This window comes from Citrus clementina, unplaced genomic scaffold, assembly GCF_000493195.1.
Source record: "Citrus clementina cultivar Clemenules unplaced genomic scaffold, Citrus_clementina_v1.0 scaffold_1, whole genome shotgun sequence".
Lineage (NCBI taxonomy): Eukaryota > Viridiplantae > Streptophyta > Magnoliopsida > Sapindales > Rutaceae > Citrus > Citrus x clementina.
Window position 1 is genome coordinate 5571358 of NW_006263303.1, and position 24157 is coordinate 5595514.

The 24157-nt window shown below is 36.3% G+C and overlaps 2 protein-coding genes across 2 annotated transcripts; one reads left to right on the plus strand and one right to left on the minus strand.

Annotated features, from left to right (window-relative positions):
• Positions 1 to 66: 66 nt before the first annotated feature.
• LOC18055846 (DNA mismatch repair protein MSH7) lies at positions 67 to 9374 on the minus strand. Its single transcript, XM_006451046.2, has 17 exons — positions 8935 to 9374; positions 7971 to 8514; positions 7465 to 7560; positions 7293 to 7348; positions 6883 to 6949; positions 6325 to 6420; positions 5584 to 5715; positions 5450 to 5483; positions 5299 to 5343; positions 4006 to 4205; positions 3788 to 3914; positions 3421 to 3698; positions 2561 to 2755; positions 1698 to 2111; positions 1528 to 1624; positions 1051 to 1178; positions 67 to 688 (listed from the first exon to the last, which is right to left on the minus strand). Exons 1-17 carry the CDS (start codon positions 9267 to 9269, stop codon positions 215 to 217), a joined length of 3318 nt encoding a protein of 1105 aa, XP_006451109.1. The 5' UTR covers positions 9270 to 9374; the 3' UTR covers positions 67 to 214.
• A 1258-nt stretch (positions 9375 to 10632) lies between these two features.
• On the plus strand, positions 10633 to 24083 carry LOC18055847 (multiprotein-bridging factor 1c). The gene is made up of 3 exons (XM_006451047.2): positions 10633 to 11093; positions 18518 to 18630; positions 23825 to 24083. Exons 1-3 carry the CDS (start codon positions 11028 to 11030, stop codon positions 24081 to 24083), a joined length of 438 nt encoding a protein of 145 aa, XP_006451110.2. The 5' UTR covers positions 10633 to 11027.
• The last annotated feature ends 74 nt before the right edge of the window (positions 24084 to 24157 follow it).

Here is a 24157-nt window from a genome sequence, read left to right on the forward strand (position 1 = left end):
GCTTAACAGCACCACCAAAACTTGATTTCTTGGATTTGACAGGAGATATAAGAAGTGCCTTCTGCATAATAGAATATTACATTATAATCATTTCAAGCAACAAGTTACAATGCATCCTCTTAATCAACAAAAATTAGGTAAATACACAAAGAAAAATTGATTAAGGCAATTAGGCAAAGTCATGTAGCAATCATTATCTTTGCCACCTTCTCTTTTAGTTGTGCAACTGATATGAATTCTTTAGCTCATGCCACAAACAAAACAATGTGTCATAAGCATCATCATCATCGGAATTACAATCAACCCTTGAGACATTTACAATGGTCTTCAACCACTCTTCATGGAGACTTGAGAACTCTGATCTCTGTTCACTCGACTTGAAACTTTCTCCTATTGATTTTTTCATTGCTAGAGCAGCATGTGATGCTGCCTCAACCACCTTTTGTGGAACCCCAGCCATTACAGCCACTTGCAACCCATAGCTCTCTGGGCATGCTCCGGAAGTAAGGCGGTAGAGAAAAACCAGCTCTTGATCACCTTTCGAATAGTTTTCAGAGTTTGACTTGAAAGCACAAGCCATATGTTGTAGAGTAACATGCGGATGAGAAGCAAATTCTTTTGTGAGTGGATGGTAATGTGTTGCAAATAGCAACCGACAATTGATCCTTTCAACAAGTTGGCGGAATACCTGAAAATTTCATGTTACTCTAATGAACCACACCTCATATAACACTTATTTTGTATTAAAAAATCCAACTAAATCTTAAACCGGCCACAACAAACAATCACTGATCCTTTTGATGCTATATTACAGTAATGCATTTGCACTTAATTTTTTCCCAAGATAAAGTTCACCAGTGCATATATCCATCCACATGTCAGTGATTACACGTCTAATATTACAAGTTCATCCCAAGCATATGATCAAAAAATGCATGACGATAAGATCACAATCAGGATGTGTAAATAAAGAGGAGATGATAGATGTTAACATATATTTCAAAGTTCTAAACTCAATTCCAGTAATTTGTGGTAAGCAGAAAGTCTCACAGCGTAGGCAATGGCATATCCATCAAAAGTGCTTGTTCCTCGACCCAGTTCATCAAGAATTACCAGAGAATCTTGAGTGGCTTTCTGAAGAACTGATGCCGTCTCTGTGCACTCAACAAGAAATGTACCTACAAAAGACCGAGATTCTCTTGGCAGTCAAACTTCATAACGTTAATAGTCCACGTGCAAATTGCTAATTATGTGAACATATGCATTTCTGCGCTTGTATGTAACTTTTTATTCCGGAAGGTATAAAGAAAAGTTCAATAATTTATAAGGAAATAGATGGATACATTAGATGAAAAGTCCGGTGTTGGAGGTGCTTTTCCTCAAAACACAAAATGAAGGCACCCATAACATAAGTTTTCATAGATTCATGTAAAACAAGAATGTGTTATCTTCTTTAATCTTATCCAACATTTATACCCCAAATGAAAGTTTATCTACTCGATAAATATTTTTCTGAAGCAGACTTACTCTCTCCTGTCATGATTCTATCAGTGGCACCAAGCCGTGTAAAAATGGTATCCGCAAGAGAGAGAACACACATCTCGCAAGGAACAAAACAGCCCAGCTGCAGGTTGTTAAAAAATTAGTGTTACAACTCAGAAAAAAATCGCTGAAATATATTCACAACAGTAACACACCTGAGCCAGTATTACAGCTAAACATGTGGCACGCAGAAGTGTTGATTTTCCACCCATATTAGGTCCAGTCAATAGCAAGGTACGGGGAAGACAGTCATCTGAATCTTCACCAAGAAGAATGTCATTTGGGACCGGTAGTCCTCCATTCTCTCCAAGTGCAAACGGATGCCACAATCCTTTAATTTTAAGTACAGGTCCTCCATTGTCTTTCCTCACAGCCGGATTTTTTGATTGAGGCAAAATAAGAGGTCTATGCATAGCACCAGATGACATGCTCGCAGTAACAGCAAAAGATCTTAATACATCGATACAACTAATAGCATGAATAACTTCAGACCATTGACTAGCTTTCTCAATGAATAACTCAATCAGAATTGACAGTGTTTCTGCATCCAAATCTGTTACATCATGGTTCTGATAACACAAGTAATATCAGTAATGGGCCCAAAGATAGGTACATAAAATGTAAAAATTTGACTCTCCATCCAAACAAGGATAAGAAAGTCAGCAAGCATGCATTTGCATAATATTGAACTGTGGAACACAGAATTTTCCACACCTTGTTAAAAGTCGGAAGTCTTGCAAATGATAATAACAAAGTTGAAATTAAGAGTCAACTTCAGATACACAGAGAGAAGGTGATCGCTAATGTCTTTAAAGAGTGAGTTGATTCCTATGAAGGTTTTAAAATAATCTATGAAGGAAACTACAAGATGTGAAAACAAAAAATTTACAACCAAAACTAGCCTTCACTAAAATGTTGAACTCAGTGAAATAACATTCTGACATGAGATATGAAACTCAAACACAAAGGAACCCTTAATACTGACACTTGCAGAATGTAAGAGTAGAAAGAAGCAGACCTGGTAATCAGGGAAGTCGCTATCAATTGCTGCTTCAAACTGAGTAAGGAATTTATCCAGCCCATCACTACCATCGAATATTGGCGGTTTAAAAATTCTAGATAGTGACGGAATTATATGCCCTTCCTTGTGCATTAACATTAATAAATCCATTGCAATCCTAAGTCCTTTCACAAGAGACCCAAATACTTTCACCTGTAGCAGAAAGAATGTATTATACACTTGGATTTAATTAAAAGCTTTACTCAATCAAAATTCTAGATAAATGTTTAAGTGGCAAGAGAAAGAAAGGTGCTAAAATGATAGGTATTAATGACATCTTTGATGGGTGTTATGATATCTTTGACAATCTGGCATGATTAAACTATGCAGCTTCCTATATCTACAAATGTTATAATAAATGCAAAAGCATAGATCAATTCTATAAATGGTTTCATGAAATCTTAAAAATTTAGAAGCAAAAAACCCTTACTGCATCTTAAAATACAAGGTGAATAGAAATTGTATACAAATGCAAAGGCAATGGCTTTCCACATGTAGAGACACATTGCAAGCCCTTACTCCAATTCTGAAATCCTTGCAGCAATTGCCAAAACAGTTGATTGGGTTAACAATCTTGGGTTAACTTACCTCAAATATCCAAATTTCAAAACAGTCGATTCACTAGGAGAAAGAAGAAAATATTTACGATAGAATTCTGACTTGCAATTGTCAATGTCTAACATTTTACAGGCTATAAAAGAAACTACAGAAAGGTTCTGGTACCCTTGCAATTCGTTAGTCGATGGTGACTAACACATGCAGTTGCTTTTCCTAATGAATTTGGAAGGTATAGATATGCCATGTTTGGAGAACCTTACTTGCTGTTTCAATACTTTCTTGCCTATTAAGGGCAATACAATACACGATGATGCCTGAACTCTAGCTTTCACCCTTCCCAGCAGCCTCTCCAAGTCAGGGAGCTTGCGCAGATACTGAGCAACAACCATCACAACTTCTGAATTTTTCATTAGATATTCAACAACGTCCAGCCTGTTATTAATGCCTTCAACATCTTTTAGTGGATGGCAGATCCAACTCCGCAAAAGCCGCTTACCAGATGATGTCACACAGCTATCAAGATACTTGAACAATGTACCTGCAACTCACATGTAGTATTACTTTATAAGGATGCTGTCCTCTGAGACTCAAAATTTCACTTTAAGATAAAAAGAGGAAAACACTTGCCTGATGAACCACTGTCAGCATTGTTATTAAATATCTCAAGATTTACCAGTGTCTGTCCATCCATTCTAAGGCAATCTCTATAAACTTTGTAAGGTAATATATCTCCATTTCGTAAAACATCATCCAACTGCATAAAAATTGGAACACATTAGACGACCCAAACATTAAGGGGACCTCAACAAATTTAAAACTGGAAGAGGTAATACAAGAAAGCATACCATCAACCTGGATAAATGACTTATAAGTCCACCTAGAGCAGAGAACCCGATATCATGTTGCATTACGTTTTCGAGTGCCTTACTCCATGGACTTGAAGACCCATTGAAGTAACCGTTCAACTGAACCAATTTTTTAACTTCAGAAGCATCCAAAAAATCAGTAACTGCCATAGCCGGAGTGAGTTCCAAAGCTGCAGAACCTAAAAGATAAGAAAAAATTGGGTATGCAATTTTCTTAGCATGATTACGATCAACTTCTAACAAGTAACTGACAGAACTCCAAAGAACATTTACACACACACACACACACACACACACACACACATACTGGTTCAGGATCCTCAGCTTCATTAAAGTGTGCGAGAGCTATTAAACCACATGGTTTAATAGCTTTTCCGGATTTTAACAAATTCAGCATCTTGAATTGAAACATTATATATATATAGACACTAACATACATATGCCTACTTTGTTTATGAAAACCAAGACAAATAGAGGTAATATTTAACTAACCCATTGCATTATCCTGAAATTTCTCTTGCTCTTTCTCTATCAACACAACAAAAACTTCATTAGAAATTTTTTTCTTTAACTTGCAAACCATTAAAAAAAGAATTTATCATAATTCTTTTATATTACTTAGATTTCATTATTTTCTATTTCCTATAGATAAACCAAAATAACTTCAATCCACAGCAATAAGTAATTTATTATGTTCCTACTTCTCTTTCTCCAACTCCCTTTTACCCGATGCAATTCGTCTTATGAATATGTGTACACATTGATTTCTCCCTGTTTTAATTGATTTCTACTTAACAAATATGAGTAAACATCTAACTGAATAAATAGCCAGCCTAATGCAAATATCTGGTTCTGCCCCTGCTTCTGGACATTTATGGTCTACATAATGGGAAAATGAAGTGCATAAGTACAAATAAAAATGGCCGGTGAATGACTAATCCATAGAGCAATGATGGCAGATTGTCCAACAATAACCCCAACATGAATTGATTTCATTATCATGATAAAAATGCCAATAAGCTAATTGAAGATTCAAGCAGATTCAAGCAAACCAATAATTAAGGTGACGTAAGAAGTTCCAAAACACTTAAGCATAAGCATAAATGAAAGAAACAGTCATACACCAGAACATATTGTACGTAAAACTATGCTTATACAGCAAAGCCTGGGAACACTCTGTACATGTCTGTATGGTCTAAAAATCACGAGATGACATGTATTGACATAATTTCATCAGATATGAACATATCAGAAAGTTGAGGCAACCCTCACCTGCTGAGAACTTTCTCAGCGCTTTCTGAGCTTCTTTGCAAAGCCCTGAAATATTAAAATGATTTTAGCTACAATCAAAGTAACAATTTCCTGGCATAACTTCAGGGTGGAACTCTGCTCAAATAACAAAGGATAAAGGAAAATGGATCACCTCTATTTTCATATATTACTTCTTTAGGTGATACCTAAATCATTTCCAGCATGAAAATCAGAATTTTGATATATCAAATTTGACAGACTATGTGGAAAAAATTATATAAAAGATAGCAAGATAGAAAAATTTACTTGCATCAATAAAGCCCCCAAAGCAGCACATGAAGCATCATCATTGATGGTGCCAACCCAGACCCTCAGAGCAGCACAATCAACAAAAGCAAATCCATAGACAACAGAACCATTATCTGGCCCACAGTTCCCCTAGAGATAAAGTACAATCCAATAAACTTAGAATTTAACTGACCAAATCTTCATGTCAAGCACAAAAAGGAAACAGCAAGCAAGTTTTTTCAAACATGTTATCTAACATTAGCCAATGTTGCAGGACAGATCATTCCATTATTATATCAAATCATTTCTTGACTCTCTTTACAGAGGTTACAATTAAGAACTTCCATTTGATTAACATACAAAATTCAGTTGGATATTCTGTTCTAACATCAGTGCTTGCAGCCAACATGAATTTGACTATTTGTCAAAAAAAAAAAAAAAAGCTTCATATTCTGCCTTATAAATGAAACATTGGTCCGATCATCATTATCATTGAAGCAAATACATCAGACAATAAGCTGGTACTTGGACAGAGTTAAGAAATACATTGAGAAAAACAAGAAATCCAGAAATTGGAGGAAGAAGATAAGATTTGATAATCATTAGACAAGCATACTGATATTGGTAGACTTCAAGAAGGATGCAACGAAAGTAAATGATAACAGAAAATACCAGAGCGCAATTTAGGACGTATATGCATGAAAAATTGCCATTTAGGTTTCCCATATAAGGAGTAACCAACAAGAAAACATAACAGACCTCTTTTATAGCAAGAAGATGAACAGCATCAGGGCCAATCGTACCATCTACTGTGGTTGACGGTGTGACAACATTCACTAATTTTCTAGAAATTACCTGAAACCCAACGTCAATGTCAAATCAATAAATTTAGACTATAATTCTAAGCATTTGCACAATGTAGAATGCATCCAAAGTAGATGAAAACAAAAAGAATTAAGGCAAGCTAACAACATATTCAGAGCATGATCTATTTGAAAACCAGAAGGAGTAGCAAATGATGTAGTACTTGTTTATTAATGTTACTATGAGCATTCCAGAATAGCCGGACCTGCCCTCACCCAAAAAGAGAAAAATGAAACAGAAAATGAATGGGAAAATGTGTCTAATACATATTCACAGCCAATAGCTTTAAAATCACATATGGAAACTAGTTTAGTAAGATTTGAGTACTGATATAAACTCCATATCTCAAATTTGATTACTTTAAAGGAAGCCCTCAAAAGACACGTGAAGCATGGCAAATAGAACAATAAATCATTATATTTGTCTCTTCTCTACTCAGCACGGGAATCTTACAGAGTTTGTATGTCTTGCTTTTGCTTGTTCAGATGTCTCCAACTGCTCAATCCGTCCAACTTTATATCTTCAAGAGAACAAAACAAGCAAAGAGTGAACTGTAAAATTCTGAAACTAGGACAAAGATGATAAACAAGCACTTAACTCAGAATAATTACAATCACCGTCACATGGATAAATGCCATTTCGCCTCTCCAATCAATATCAATACGGTGCATAGTTGAAACTTCAAATGCTCTTTTATGCATTTCATCTCATAAATCCCATAAAACCAGTAGAACTGCTAATTTTACGGTCGCTAGAACGCTGTTTAACAAAGAGAACTGTTATACAGCTTTCTAGTGACTGTAAACTTAGCATTTTTAAAAGACTTGTATTCACATTTAGACCAGGTAGTCAAACATTCTTACCCCCGAGCAACTAGTTTTTCAACAGCATCATCAATCCCACTCTCGGAGATACCAACCTGATGATAAAGAAATAATTCATTGCGGAAAAATAAATATATAAATAAAATTTAAGAGGAAAAAGAAGGAGAATTTAAGGTTAATCAAAGGTTTGAAACCATAAATATTTGTTCACCTGTCGACATTTCCCTACACCGCTTAATGTAATCTTCCAATCAAGCTCTTTGTGACCAATTTCAGCATCCAGTTCATAGAGCTCGTAGAATTTCCCCTATATTTGATCATAAGATCGAATCATTAGGCAAGTTTCATCCACAGCCCATAAATATTTCAATTGGACAAAACAATACAGGAGTAAACAATTCTAGATCTGATAGATAGATCTAATAAATAAGGAGGCTTCCTAAAAGGCCACAGTTAAACTAAAAAAGCATATAAAACCCACATGATGCTCATCTTGTAAGTCACCAAAATAGCAGAATCTGTCCTTTTTTTCATAATATTTGGTCCAGGGTTGCTAAGACTAGATGCATCTGTTTTAGCATTCAATCCTTCATGGCACTCTTCTAAATCTCACAAGATCAAGCAAATGTTCATTGATAACCAACAATGTTCACTAACAATGCCTTGTAGAAAATGTAAGTAGTTAAAAGAACATTTAAACATAGCACAATAACTAACCACTTTAAAGAAAAGCAAAACATCCATATATTGGGATTTGACATTCCAGTATTGCTTTTGAGATGCGGACATTTTCTTCAAAGCTTCAGGTGGTATATAAAGTGTCCTCTTGTCATAAAGGGGATCATCAGGCCTTCTTCTGTTGGCATCCCTAATTTTAGAAGGATCAAGCCATTCAAACTTGCTGGTTGTATCAGCTTCTTCCTCACAGTTCTTAACCCCAGCCACGGAATCCTGAAGAAGTCTCATTCTTTTACTAGAATCCAGCAATGAAGAGTTCTTCTTGTCCCCAATGTTGAGATTATCTTCTAAAATCCGCTTTAGACGAGGAACAACACGATGCATGCCCGGTGTATCTGGACCAGAAACATCTTCATTCATTTCAGTACATGAAACACATCCTTGGTTGGCCAAGCCATTACAATTGAAAACATTGTCTTTTTCAGAATATAGAGAAGCTGTTCCCTGTTGAGATGATGCTTCCAGATCACCAGTTTTACCAAACACTGAGCAAACAGTAGAGGAATTTCCATGCTGTTCATTCCTGCAAATTTTACACAAATAATTTAATAAAAATCGTAAATAACACAAGGCAAATCCAACTAGCAAATACATAAACATCCACGAGTTATTATCAACCAAATGGCAACCTGCAATTTGAGGAATATTGCACAAAAAAATTTCGTGCATAAAGAATCGTAGACTTAATGTGACAATTGGAAACATATCACAACCTCAAAACATAACGAGATAACCAAGAACTGTTAACAAAAAATCCGAGGAAGAATCATATAGCGGAGATAGATGTTGTGTACAAGTTCTTCACTCGAAAATTCACTCGCACTATTGACGATAAATCATAAGAAAAATAATTCGTTAGCAAAAGAAACCTTAGCTTCAGATAATAGAAGTATTTATCAAAATTATACCACAAAAGCCCTAAAGTTTTAGAAAAGCAAAGTACCTTTTATTTGCGTTTTGTCTTGCATCAACCTTCACAAACTTATGCATAATGCTCGAAAACAGTGAAGAACCTCCACTGGTCCCCTCATTCGCCTTAAAGCCCGACGGTAGAATCTGACGTGGCACTTTTTCCGGTGGAGTGTCGGTTCCTCTGATTTCCAGAGAGGAGTCCTCCGTAGCAGAAACTGTAGGTTGACCGGAGGAGTCACCGACTGGATTCCGCTGCTTTGTCGTAAAATTGGAGTCTTTCCGGGCGCCTGACATGTCTGCGGCGCCAGATTTGTTCGCCGGCGAGCATTTCTGAAAGAAGGAGTGGATCGATTGTTGACGCTGCATCTTCGAATTTTAGAAGTGAGTCTGAGTCTCTGAGAAATGAGGCAGCGGCGAATTTAAGCTGAATAATTGGCGCCAACTTATGCTCCTTGGTCTAAAAACGGCGGACTAATTGTTGGAGGCCGAACTGTAACGTAAAAGAGACCGTCCATTTCTAATACCTCCTCTCCGCCGTTCGATTAACAAAACAGCGAAATGTCAAACTTACCCTAATCTTTCACCTTGAAGTGGAGTGAAAAAAAAATTCTTATACAGTAAAATCTCAATAAAATAAATTAGTAATATTAGAACCATAAAAAATCTATTAGTTTTGGCCTTTTATGAATATCAATACATTAATAAATTAAAAGATCATTAATTAATAACTAATGGAGAAATTCTTTATTTCTTAAAAATATGAGTACGTTTATAGTATTTATTTATCTTAATTTAATATTTAATATTTTTAATTTAAATAGTAGTTAATTATCTTATAATGATAATAATTAGATTATTATAGAATTTTTATTTTTATATTAAAAATAATATACAGAGCTCATCTTGCGATTGTTGTAAAATAACAATGCAAATTGAGATTTCGTAATACAAAAAGAATTAATGATGAGATTTAATTTTAAAATCATTTTAAGAAGTAAAAACAATGCTTAGAATATGTTTTACAAAGCCACATGAAATATCATGTGTATTTAATTTTAAATTAGATAATTATTAACTTATATAGTAAGTGGTACCTATAAAAAACATATCTTATAAATTTATCAAATTATTAATTTACTATATTGGCCCCACATCCAAACCAGGAAAAACTATTATTTAATTAAATTTATAAATTTATCGAGATTCCTGCGGTATTAGATGATCAATTAGATTTATAATTTATATAAAAAAATTATTACCTTGTGTTATTACAAAATGAAAACTTTCACGTAAAAGTTAATAATATTTAAAAAAATTGTTTAATAAATATAATTCTTGAAACTTAAAAAAAGAAACATTAAGACTCGTTGAATTTATAATATGTTTAATGTATTAAATTGAATAATAACAAAACTAAGCATATTTATAAAATATTTATGTAACTATATTGTACTATGAAGACAATAAATATGCCACTCGGCCTTGACCGACTTTGATCGAGTGGTAAACTCATCCCGTTACTTGAGTGTGAGTCCCTTCTTAAGGGTTCTTACACCACCACTTCCAATTAAAAATTAGAAGAAAAAAAAAAAGCATTTCTCCCACCTCTCCAATATTTGTGCAGGGTAAAAATGGAGATAATAAGTTAATAACAAATGACTGATGTAAAATATCAATAGATTAAAAAAAATTACAAAATATCAAAATGGAGGTTATTTGTAATGTTTTAAAGGGGTGTCAGTAGCACAAAGTTCGCGCCATTTCAAGTTGGCCCAACCCATTATATCTTACGGTTTACACACTGTTGCCACGTCATCCCAACACCCGAAGATATTTAGCTGCCTTGGCGATCACGCACAACGCGCTTAATTACGATACGCTAACTGTCCTCGTCAGCAACAAAAACCAATAATCATTTGGCATGTCATCCATTTGATGGAAGTTTTACCATTGCTCGCATAACACAACCTTGAAGCTGGAAGAACTTTCCAGAGACGAGGTTTCAATATAAGATGTCTCCTCACTCGCACCCCATCACCTGATTGTCACTCGATTTTTGCTTGTGGAAAAAGATAATAAGTAAATCAAATCAAACTCTCCTAGATCTCTCACGCTTTACAGACGATGCCGAGCCGATATCCAGGAGCAATATCACAGGATTGGGAGCCTGATACGACACTCTTTGAGCGAGTGCAGACTCCAATCGGTTTGGAAGAGGATTTGAACAAAGAAAATAGAAACAGGGGAATTGCAGAGAAATAAAAGAGACGAAGTTGAGAAGAAGACAAATGATATTTTTCCTGGTTAATTTTTAAAAACCTCTCCTGAGGTTTGGGCTTGTTGTAAATAGATGGCGAGAATTGATTTATTTATAAAAAACTTCCTACTGTCAGTTAAGTTTAACATTGACCGTTAGTTGACCGTGCAAAGATAATATTACCCTTAACAATAGTTTATAAACGAAAATAACTAAAAAAAAATCAAAATTATTAATTATTTTACCATTTTTAAATTATTGATATTTTCTTAAAGTTCCTATAAAAAAGTTAAAATTAAAAAATTAAAAAATTCTCTTTAAATTATTGATATTTCCTTAAAATTACTACAAGAAAGATAAAATTAAAAATTTAAAAATGAAATAGTCATAATCTTTACCTATGATATTGTAAACTTTTAGAATTGACAAGGATAAAATTGTCAAAAAATAGGGTTTGTACTTTTTGCACCAATAATTTTGGTTTTTTTTTAGTTATTTTTGTTTATAAACTATTGTTAAGGGTAATATTGTCTTTGCACGGTCAACTAACGGTCAATGTTAAACTTAACTGACGGTAGGGGGTTTTTTACAAATAAATCAATTCTTACCATCTACTTGCAACAAGCCTAAACCTCAGGGGAGGTTTTTAAAAATTACCCTATTTTTCCTTAAATGACCTCACGGGTCCCTTGCCTTGACAGTACAATATATTCTTGCCTTCCCAAAACACCCACGCACCCTTAACTAACTATGGAATAAAATTACTAATACCAACAAAACAATAATTGAAAACAGAACAATATTCGTTATTTTCATATCTCAAGCATTCTCGAACATTCTTCAAATGACAAAGTCTTTAAGCCATCTTGGTTTCTTTCTCGCACGAGCTGGACCTGTCCTAGGCTGCTCTCTAGCTTGAGTCTTTGTTATGCAAGACAGAGCAATATATCGTAACTTGCTCAAGAAAAGAATCAACCAAGACTTAAACATAAGAAGAAAGAAAACAAGAACATCAAGAACAGTTGAACACCAAAGAAATAACGTGGTTCAGTTCTACAGAGGAACCTACATCCACGGTTGTAAGAATGCCAGCTAGGGCAGAAGCTTTATTGACTATAATGGCTTATTACAAAAGAACACTTCCACTGCAGATTAAAACCTCTCTCTTTTCCGATTAGCGTTTCCTTTTTGTAATGCTCAAGTGTTTTCCTCTTTCTGAAACTAGTTTAGAGACAGCTTATATATGTATCCTTCTCACATGTGTATCCACTTTCACGAATCAGTCTGTTATTACTAACTGCTCTCTCGTTTGGATCCCACTTATGCCAGCTTACCAGCCACCTCAGCAAACACATAACAGAATATAACTAACTAAGGCTTTACAAATCTCCACCTTAGCTTTATTCTGTTTATGCTTCCCCCTACACTGAATCAACAACTGTAAACTTGAATTACAAGTTAACACTTCCAATCAAGTTCAGTAAGTTCCTGAACCTGACTGATGGCAGTGGCTTGGTTAACATGTCAGCTGGGTTGACCTCAGAAGGAACCTTGACCACACTCACCACTCCTTTGCCAATTTCATCCCTTATGAAGTGCGTTCTAATATCAATATGTTTAGTTCTCTCATGATACTTAGGGTTTTTACTTAACTGAATATCACTTGAGCTATCACAACTAACTTTAACAACTTCTTGTTTAAACCCCAATTCAGAGACCAACCCTCTCAACCATATTGCCTCTTTAACAGCTTCTGTGAGTGCAATATACTCAGCTTCTGTCGTTGAGAGAGCAACCGCTGATTGTAGAGAGGACTTCCAACTTATAGCACCTCCACACATAGTAAACACAAACCCTGTTATAGACCTTCTTCTATCATTATCTGTTGCAGAGTCAGAATCCACAAACCCAACAACTTCAGGTGATGCTCCACTTATTTTTCCAAACACAATGGCAGTGACAACAGTCCCTCGAAGGTACCTCAGTACCCATTTCACTGCATTCCAATGATCTTTACCAGGGTTCCCCATAAATCTACTGATGACACCAACTCTATGTGCCAAGTCAGGTCTGGTGCACACCATGGTATACATGATGCTGCCAATTGCACTAGAGTATGGTATTTTCCTCATATAGTTAAGATCATCATCAGTTGTAGGTTCCAGAGATTTAGATAACTAGAAGTGAGCTGACAGGGGTGTTGTAACAGGTTTTGAATCTTCCATATTGAACCTGGTTAACACTTTTTTCACACAATCAGCTTGAGACAGATACAAAGTCTTAGAGTTTCTATCCCTTATTATCTGTATGCCCAGAATTTTTGTAGTTGCACCCAAATCCTTCATTTCAAATTCAGTGCTTAGTTCACCCTTGAGCTTCTTTATTTCTTCTTTTTGCTTACATGCAATAAGCATGTTGTTGAGTGTTAGAAAATGTATATTTATAAAGGAGAAAATCGTCATTTTACATTTCACGTCTTACTAACAACCCTTACTTTTATGTATTTAAGCTTCTTGTAATTTAATTATGTGTGTTTCATTTTAATTAAGTATTTTATGTATTTTAGGGGCATCATGGTCATTTCACAATAAACGAGAGATCGGACGGTAAAACGGACATCACTTTTGAACTCAGGACGGTTAAAAACCTTAGGAGGAGCATAAAAGGAAAAATGGCACTGTTCACATGTACGGTACTATTCACGTGTACGGTACTGTCTACGTTACTGGTCACGACACTGTTCACATAGACGGATCGATGACGTGGCATTGACCGACGATGTGGCATTAACTGATGAGGTGTCACAATCCTGTTGGACTAAAATTCTTATGTACTGTTGATGGTGACGTGGCAGCATATCAGTGGACCAAAAATCTTGCGTACGGTACATGCATTACACAGGATTATTTTCAACCAAACTGCGTCACTGTTCAACCCGGGTCAAACCGTGTTACTGTTCACCCACGTGGTCAAACCGCGTACTGTTGACTGATGACGTGGCTCAATCATGAGCGTCCAAACTGTTTTTAATCCGATGACCATGATTTACTTAATGTATCTATAAAAAAAGGGCATCCCCCCCTAATTTGATAGCTCTGAATCCATTTTCTGTAATTCATTCTCTATCTTGTATTTTCTACGTATTTTAATAAATTCTCATTTTGCCCATAGTTCAATTACGAGTAGCTAATTTTCTTTCAAGCTTGGGTTGAAGGTGAAGTCTCAACATGTGTCATGGGCTTTATTTGGTAAATTTATTTTCTTTTCCCCTCTAATTTTTGTGGATGATTTGACTTTTCGTCGACAAATAATAATAATCTTGTCTAGATACCGCCCTGGTTACACCGGCTCCCTAGTACAAGGTTATTATTATTTGGCATGATAAGCCCTTAGCACCATATTGATTAGAGTGTGGTTCATGAGGTGTGGATTCTCCCCTCATGATTTAATTGGCATTAATAAGGAAAATTTAGCCCATGGTGCATGTTGATACGGATCCAGATACCCAAGTATGTCATTTCAATAGATTTCTATTCAATTTATTCTCGCCATTTCAATTCCAATTTTAGGATAATCTACGTCACTTTCACTAAAAATCCAATCACCCATTTACAAAATTAATTCTACACACAATTAAAATCCACCTCCTCGTGGGATCGACACTCGTCACCATTAATCCATTAATCTATTCTACAATAGATTCGTGCGCTTGCGAGTTCAATAAAATTTACACAGCACATGTTATCAACATAGAGAAGTAAGTAGATGCCAACCCCACTTGATAGGAATTTGTAATACACACAATTATTAAATTTGCTTCTGCAGTATCCATGGCTTATCATGAACTCATCAAACTTCAAATACCATTGCATTGGAGATTGTTTGAGCCCATACAAACTCTTTTTCAATAAGTACACCTTGTCCTCAGATCCTCTCTCAATGAACCATTCTGGCTGTGCCATGAAAATTTCTCCATCAAGACTGCCATGTAAGAAAGCAATTTTAACATCCATCTGCTCTAGCTCCAGGTCAAAATACGCAGAGAGGGCCAACAACAACCTAATGGAGTTGTATTTGACTACAGGTGAGAACACTTCATTGAAGTCAACTTATTCTCTTTGTGTGAATCCCTTTGCCACAAGTCTGGCCTTATGCCTTGGTGGTTCCTTCTTTGAAGCTCCAGCCTTCAGTTTAAAGATCCACTTGCTGCCAACTAATTTTTTGTTAGGAGGCTTTTCAACTAAGATCCAGGTGTTATTCTTCTTTAGTGAGGTTATTTCATCCTGCATTGCAGCATACCATTTCAGCTTATCACCACAACACATAACTTCTTTATAACTCAAAGGCTCTCCACCATTTACTTCATCAGCTACTGTTAGTGTATAGGAAATAAGGTCAGCTATGCCATATCTCCTTGGCATTTTGATAGCTCTTCTCTCCCTATCTCTGGCAAGTTGGTATGTCTTTAATTATGATGATTTCCTCCCTTCTTTGAATAGTTCTGGAGGCTCATCAGAAGTCTTGCAACTATCAGAGTGCTCCACCTTCTGTCCAACACTTTCAGCTTCCTCTAATTCTGAGGCTTCAATATCAGTTTCTACCTTTGACTGAAGCATTTATTCTTCATCAAAGGTTACATCTCTACTGACAAGTATTCTAGATGGTTTGCGATTGAGAGTCCATATTTTGTATCCCTTAATGCCCTCTGGATAACCCAAAAAATACCCTTTGACAGCCCTTGGTTCAAGCTTACTTTGCTTTATGTGAGCATAAGCTGGGCACCCAAAAATCCTCAGATTACTCAAGTCTGGTGGCTTTCCTGACCAAATTTCTTGTGGTGTCTTGAAGCCTAAGGCTGTGGATGGACTTCTGTTTATCAAGTAGGTAGCTGTAGTGACTGCATCAGCCCAAAAACCTTTAGATAAACTTACATTCAGTAGCATACATCTTACCCTCTCTATTAAGGTTCTGTTCATCCTTTCTGCTAGCCCATTTTGCTGTGGGGTATAGGTTACAGTTCTATGCCTTGCTATGCCCTTTGATTTGCAGAAATCTTCAAACTTTTTACTGCAATACTCCAACCCATTATCTGTCTGTAGCCTTTTTATTTTCTTATAAGTTTGATGCTTAATCAGAGTAATCCACTCTTTAAACTTCTTTAGTGCTTCATTTTTGTGTTTTAACACAAAAATCCAAACCTTCCTAGAGAAGTTATCTATAAAGGACACAAAGTACCTAGCTCCACCTAAAGATGGAACTTGTGTGGCCGCCAAAGATCTGAGTGAATGTAATATAAGGTTTGCTTGGTTTCTTTCCTCTCCATACTGAATTTCAGTCTTGTAGCTTTGCCAAATACACATTTCTCACAAAATTTTAAGGAAGAAATTTTTTCATTACCAAATAAGCCCTGATTGCTTAACTCTCTGAGACCTCTCTCACTGATATGGGCTAGTCTCATGTGCCAGAGCTTAGTTTTGTCTCTGGTCACACTTACAGAAACCCCATGCTCAGGTGAGGATCCAACAAGTATATATAGCCCATTTTTCCTAACCCCCTTTATAACAGTTTCACCCTTATCTGTGACATGCATTTCTCCATTTTCAGCCTTAATAGTACACCCTAATTGATCAACCACTCCTAGGGATATTAGATTTCTTTTTAGTTCAGGGACATATCTCACATGGTGCAAATCTCTAGTGATACCATCATGCATTTTTAAGCTAATGGTTCCTATTTCAGCCACCTTGAAAGCCAAATTATTTCCTAACAGTACATTCCCTCCATTTACACTTTCAAAGGTCTTAAAGAAACTCTTATTTGGACACATATGGAAAGAACAACCTGAATCTAATATTTACTCACCAGTTGGATGCCTCTCTGCAGCCACCAGAACATCTGCTTCATCATAGTCACCTTCATCCTCAAAGGCTACATCAGCCTTCCCATTTGACTTCTTTTGTAATTCTTCTAGTTTCTTTTTCTCAAAATAATCCTTGATGTAGTGCCCCTCTTTTTGGCAGAAGTAACACTTCCTCTTCTTCTTCTTTTTCTCAGCTTTATCTTTATGGCTATTGTTTTTCTTCTGCTTATTATTTTTCTTTTTTGGCTTTCCTTTGGCAACTAAACCTTCTGCATTGCTTTAATCTCTTACTTCTGCCCTTTTCTTCAAATCCTTAGATTCCAGAGCATTTTTGACATCTTTCAACGTGAGAGTTTGTCTTCCATAGAGGAGAGTATCTACAAAGTGTTCATAAGACTCTGGAAGTGAACTAAGTAAAATGAGTGCCATGTCTTCATCTTCAAGAATTATGTTAACATTCTCAAGATCAAGAATGAGTTTATTAAACTCATCCACATGATCTTTCATGGTTACACCATCTTTCATCGAGAATGTGTATAATCTCCTCTTCATGTACAACCTCTTTGTTAATGATTTCTTCAGAAACATTTCTTTAAGCTTGGCCCACAACCCAGATGCAGTTCTTTCTTTGGATACATCTCTCAAGACTTCATCGGAGAGATATAAGATAATCGTGCTATGGGCCTTGTTGTTTATGGTCATCTGGTCTCCACCAAAACTTGAAGAACCTTCTCCCTTCTCTTTTTTGGCCATAGGATCTTCTTCATCATCGAGGGCACTGTTAAGCCCTTGCTGAATTAGAATTGCTGTCATATTTAAACTCCAGAGATAAAAGTCATTATCTCCATTAAACGTTTCAAGATCAACTCTGGTGCTTGCCATTTTCGAATTCGATCCCAATCAACACCTTGCTCTGATACCAGTTTGTTATAGAAGACAGAGCAATATATCGTAACTTGCTCAAGAAAAGAATCAACTAAGACTTAAACACAAGAAGAAGAAAAAACAGGAACATCAAGAACAGTTGAACACCAAAAAAATAACGTGGTTCAGTTCCACAAAGGAACCTACATCCACGGCTATAGGAATGCCAGCTAGGGCAGAAGCTTTTATTGACTATAATGGCTTATTACAAAAGAACACTTCCACTGCAGATTAAAACCTCTCTATTTTCCAATTAGCGTTTCTTCTCTGTAATGCTTAAGTGTTTTCCTCTATTTCTGAAACTAGTTTAGAGACAACTTATATATGTATGCTTCTCACGTGTGTATCCACTTTAACGAATCAGTCTGTTATTACTAACTGCTCTCTCGTTTGGATCCCACTTATGCCAGCTCACCAGCCACCTTAGTAAGCCCATAATAGAATATAATTAACTATGGCTTCACAGTCTTATTCAAGGGTTGAGCTTCTTCCATTTCTGTAGGTTGGATCTCTTCCTTTGCTGTCTCATTAAGCTCGATCTTATTCACAACAATGGGCCAAGTTGTATCAGAGCCTGTGGTGCTACACAAGTCCAAAAGCAAGGCTCAAGAGTTGCGAAACCCAGAGGCGGTGAACCAAGCGCTGCAGTCAGGCGCGCCGGTCCAGACCGTAAAGAAGTTTGACGCCAACTTAAAGAAACAGAAAATGAGTGTTTGGCTAATAAGAAAATAAATTGAGATCTGGAAAACTTTCTTCTTTTATTTTCTCAAGCTTAAGTTACTGAACGATTACAAGCATATATACACAAGTGTAGCAGCTCAGCTGAAGGTTACAAAACTAACTAACTAATTACAAATTGATTAACAAACTTATCACGTGTATGAGTACAAGCAGCTACATAACCACCTGGTGCCAGCTGACAGTACATGTCATAAAATTGCAACTGATTATAGAAGCTGCTGTGGTCTTCTGCTCTGTGATCCTTTGCTTGACTGCAAATATGAGCTTTCTTAACATCCCCCCTCAAGCTCAAGGGTCTGCTAATGACATTGAGCTTGGACCTGAAGTAGCTGAATTTTGGAAGAGATAAAGCTTTTATGAGAATATCAGCAACTTGTTCATCTATAGGAATGTATCTCACTTCTAATTGTTTTTTAAGTACCTTATCTCGAATGTAATGAATGTCCAACTCGATATGCTTAGACCTGGAGTAAAACACAGGATTTTTGGCTAATTCCCCAGCACTCTGATTATCACACCAAAGCACTGGTGTTGGCAGCTTTACAATGTTGAGCTCAGAAAATAGAGATTCCAGCCAAGAGGTTTCTGAACTTGCTGATGACAGTGCTCTATACTCACTTTCAGTGCTGGATTTTACCACTATGGCTTGTTTCTTAGAGGACCATGAAATTAAATTGTTGCCAAGATAGATGCAATATGCTCCAATGGACTTTTCTATCATCTGTATCACAAGCCCAATCTGCATCTGAGTACCCACTCAAACCTGTAACTTCAAGCTCCCCTTCCTTCTGAATATATATTCCATGAGTGACAGTTGCTTGAAGATATCTAAGTACCTTCTTACAAGAAAACCAATGCTGAAGTGTAGGAGCACTTAGATATTAACCGAGCTTATGAACTGAGTGTGCAATATCAGGCCTGGTGAGTATCAAGTATTGGAGCCCTCCAACAATACTTCTATAGAGAGTTGGATCTTCAAATTCTTTCACCAAACAGCCTTTTGCTACATTTTCTAACTTTTGACCTGTGCTGAGAGGTGTATCAGAACCTTTATAGTTATGCATTAAAGCTCTACTTAAGAGGTCTTTGATATATTTTGTTTGTGATAAATGCATCCCACCATTAGTAAAACACACCTCAACACCAAGAAAATAGGATACCAATCCCAAATCTTTTAAGGCAAAAACTTACTAAACTTAGTGATGAATGTTTCCAACAGGGAAGAATCTGGTCCTGTAATGAGAATATCATCCACATAGATAAGAACAAGAATGATACCTCTGGTGTCATGTCTGATGAACAGGGATGTATCAGCCTTGGAGTTGAAGAAATTCCAGCTTGTAAGACACCCTTTGAGTTTGTCATACCAAGCTTTAGGAGCTTGCTTCAAGCCATAAAGAGCCTTGCTAAGTTTACAGACATAGCCATCTTTGGTGATGAAGCCCTCTGGTTGTGTCATGTATATATTCTCTGAAATATCTCCATTAAGAAAAGCATTATTTATATCGATTTGCCTGACTTTCCAACCTTTCATCACTGCCAAACTCAGTATAGTTCTAACTGTAGAAGACTTTACCACAGGACTGAAAGTTTTTTTATAATCCACTCCTGCTGTCTGGTGAAAGCCCTTGGCCACCAATCTTGCTTTGTGTTTAGAAACTGTACCATCTGTATTGTACTTGGTTCTAAAGACCCATTTACATCCAACCAACTTATGCTAAGATGTCACATGTACTAGAGTCCAGGTATTATTGCTGGTTAGAGCATCAAATTCTAATTGCATTACAGCTTTCCACTTAGGATCAGACAAAACTTCATCAACAGTGGATGGTTCCAGGCTGTTATGTGATATTAAGAATGCTTTAGGCTTGAATATACCAGCTTTTGCTCTAGTAATCATGGGATGATTTGGCAGAGAATGTTGGGATGGTTGTGTGGATTGAATAGGAGATGATGATGTTGTTGTGTATATGAAGTAACTATGGTAGAGGGTTGAAGATGTATTTGAGAAGGTGAAACATCAAAGGTTGTATTATGACTATCAGGTGAGGAATGATCACTAAAATGATGAGATGGAGCTTTATCTTCTGCAGAGCTAGCTTCAAAGGTTTCTTGATTGATATTGGGAAGTGAAACAATATAAGATTGAAGAAGACTGTAATGGAAAATAGAGGATTTAGATGGTGAAGTTAAGAATTGTGAATTTGATGTGTAAGGAAAAGAGGTTTCATCAAATAGCACATGACTGGTTATAAAAATCTTTCCAGAAGAATGCATACACTTGTAACCCTTATGTAAAGGGCTGTAACCAAGAAATACACATTTTGAGGTATGAAAATGGAATTTGTGAGTATTATAATCCCTTAAGAATGGAAAGCATGAACAACCAAAGACCTTGAGAAATTTGTAATCAGGTTTGGTTTTAAAAACACATTCATAAGGTGACTGCATAGATAGTATGGGTATGAAAAGTCGATTGATAATATAGGTGGCTGTATGAAAGGAATCCCACTAAAATTTGATAGGTAAAGTGGCTTGAGCAAGTAAGGTGAGACCTAGCTCAGTTATGTGTCTATGTTTTCTCTCAACTAAGCCATTGTGATTGTGAGTGTAGGGATATGAGTGCCTGAATTAAATACATTCCTCATGAAGAAAATTAACAAATGATCTATACTCTCCACCCTAATCTGATTGAATGCACTTAATGGATCTATCTAGCTGTTTCTCAATTTGCTTCTTAAAGATTTTAAAAACAGCTAGTGTTTCATCCTTGGTTTTTAATGGGAATATCCATGTGAACCTTGAAAAATCATCCACAAAACTCACATAATATCTGTAGCTTTGAACTGAAAGCACAGGGGCAGGTCCCCATAAATCAGTGTGCAAAACTTCTAATACATGCTTTGTTTTGATAGTAGAAACTGGAAAATGTAATCTATGCATTTTTCCCATTTTACATGCATCACATGAATCAAGAAATTTACTTCCATATAAATTCTTGAAAGCTGAACAAGAGTTTATTACATGACTTAAAACTTTGGAATTAGGATGACCAAGTTTCTGATGCAAAACAGAAACACTCAGCATACAATTTGGACTGATACAAGGTTCTGCTGCAGTATACAAGCAGGGGCTTGTTTGTTTATTGACAACTGACTGAACAACTAAAAACATAGATAGAGGAACATTTGAAATTTTGGATTGAGTGGCTTCAAGAGACCTTTGAAATGATTAAGAAGAGACTTTATTAGAGGGAAACAATAGCAATCTGTATAAACCTTTTTCAGCTTTGCCCTGCAGTATGATCAAATTCCTCACCTTGTCCTTCACAAAACAGGATTTATCAGTAAATTCAATAACAATATTGTTATCTTTGGTTAGCTGAGATATGCTAATAAGATTCTTGTATATTTGTGGAACAAGAAGCATGTTGTTTAATTCGAGTGTATTATGAGCAGAAGAGTTATGCATTCTTAACACAACATTTCCAACATTTGTTATGTGTAAACCAGTACCATTTCCAATGATGAGTTTAGAGTTACCTGTAAAGGATTCTGCCATAGTCATATTTCTCATGTGATTGGTAAGATGGTGTGTAGCTCCACTATCCAGATACCAATTGGCATCAGCTGCACCATCCATATCAGATAGATATGCAGCTTTGGGATTTCTGTTTGGAGGAGGTTTGTAAGCACCAGAGGTAAAGAATTCTTCAAGTTTCCAGCAGACATTTGCAGTATGACCAGTTTTGAATTAGATTTGACAAGTTAGTTTAGAAGCATTCCACTGAAGTTTAGGATTCATTTAAGGCCTGATAGAGTTATTGTTACCACCCCCACCATTGTTCCAATTTCCTGAGCCTGATCCCCTTTGATTATCACTTTGAAATCCTCTGAACTGGTTATTAAGATTATTTCCAGAACTATTGCCAAAGAAACCAGATCTTCCATAGCCACCTCTGTAATTATTTCCAAAATTTCCAGCATTATCTAATCCAGTAAGATAGTTATGATTACCAGATCCTCTACCACCTGAGAAGTTTCCTTTCTTGAAACCTCTGTTCTGAGCTAAATTAGCTTCAAAATTATGCTTAACATCCATTCCAGAAAGCATATGTGCTTGTTGCTCAATTCTAGCCTCTTGAGTCAACAACATATAAGCCTCATTCAAATTCATTTTATCACTACTTATTTGACCAGTAATATAAGTAGCAACAACATTATAATCTGGTCCTAGTCCTGAGAGTACATGCAAAATTAAATCATCACTACTTAAGGCACTTCCTGCCGCAATCATGTTATCAGCAAAATTCTTCATTTTAATGAAATACTCATTAATTTTCAGATCATCTTTCCTAGTTGAATTCATCAAATATCTCAAATGTAAGAGTCTGGATTTTGACTGTGATCCAAATTGAGTTTCAATAGCTTTCCATACCTCAAGAGAAGTTTCCAGATTAAACACCAGGCTTATAATACCTTCACTCATCGATGATAGCAACCAGCCAAGAAGTACTTGATCTTGTGCTTTCCAGCTTGATGAATCTGGATTCTCAACAGATCTAAGTTCATTGTCAATTCTTTGAGCAATATGAGATGGAGGAGGAGTGACAGTTTCATCAATGAATTTTTCTAGTCTATTGCCGCGTATGGAAGCTAGAACTTGGGACCTCCAGATCAGATAGTTTGCCGGATCCAGTTTCACAGGGGTATTAAACGTGAATGAGAAGTTTGTTGAGTTTGTATGAATATTCGAAGTGTGATTTGATGAGGCAATATTCAGAGACGCCATAACTGGCTCTGATACCAACTTAAAGAAACAGAAAATGAGTGTTTGGCTAATAAGAAAATAAAATGAGATCTAGAAAACTTTCTTCTTTTATTTTCTCAAGCTTAAGTTGCTACTGAACGATTACAGGCATATATATACAAGTGTAGCAACTCAGCTGAAGGTTACAAAACTAACTAACTAATTACAAATTGATTAACAAACTTATCACGTGTATGAGTACAAGCAGCTACATAACCACCTGGTGCCAACTGGCAGTACATGTCATCAACTTGTAACTAATTATAGAAGCTGTTGTGATCCTCTGCTCTGTGATCCTCTACTTGACTGCAAATATGAGCTTCCTTAACACGGATCAAACAAGAAGACTGCTGGAGCAATCGTCAACATGAGGAAACTTGATGAGGGAACCGAGCCGGATACGCCGAGGCAGATACAGAGGGCGCGGCTAGGTAAGAAGATGAGCAAACCCGACCTGGCTAATCAGATAAACCAGCGGCCGCAGGTGGTTTCGGAGTATGAGAATGGAAAGGTTGTGCCAAACCAAACTGTTTTGGCGAAGATGGAGAAGGCTATTGGCGTGAAGCTAAGAGTCAAAATTCGCAAGTGATGATGGCTGTTTGCTGGGATGATGTCGGGTTCTGGTTTGTGTGATTGTAGTTTGTTGGTTTTGGAAGTTGGACA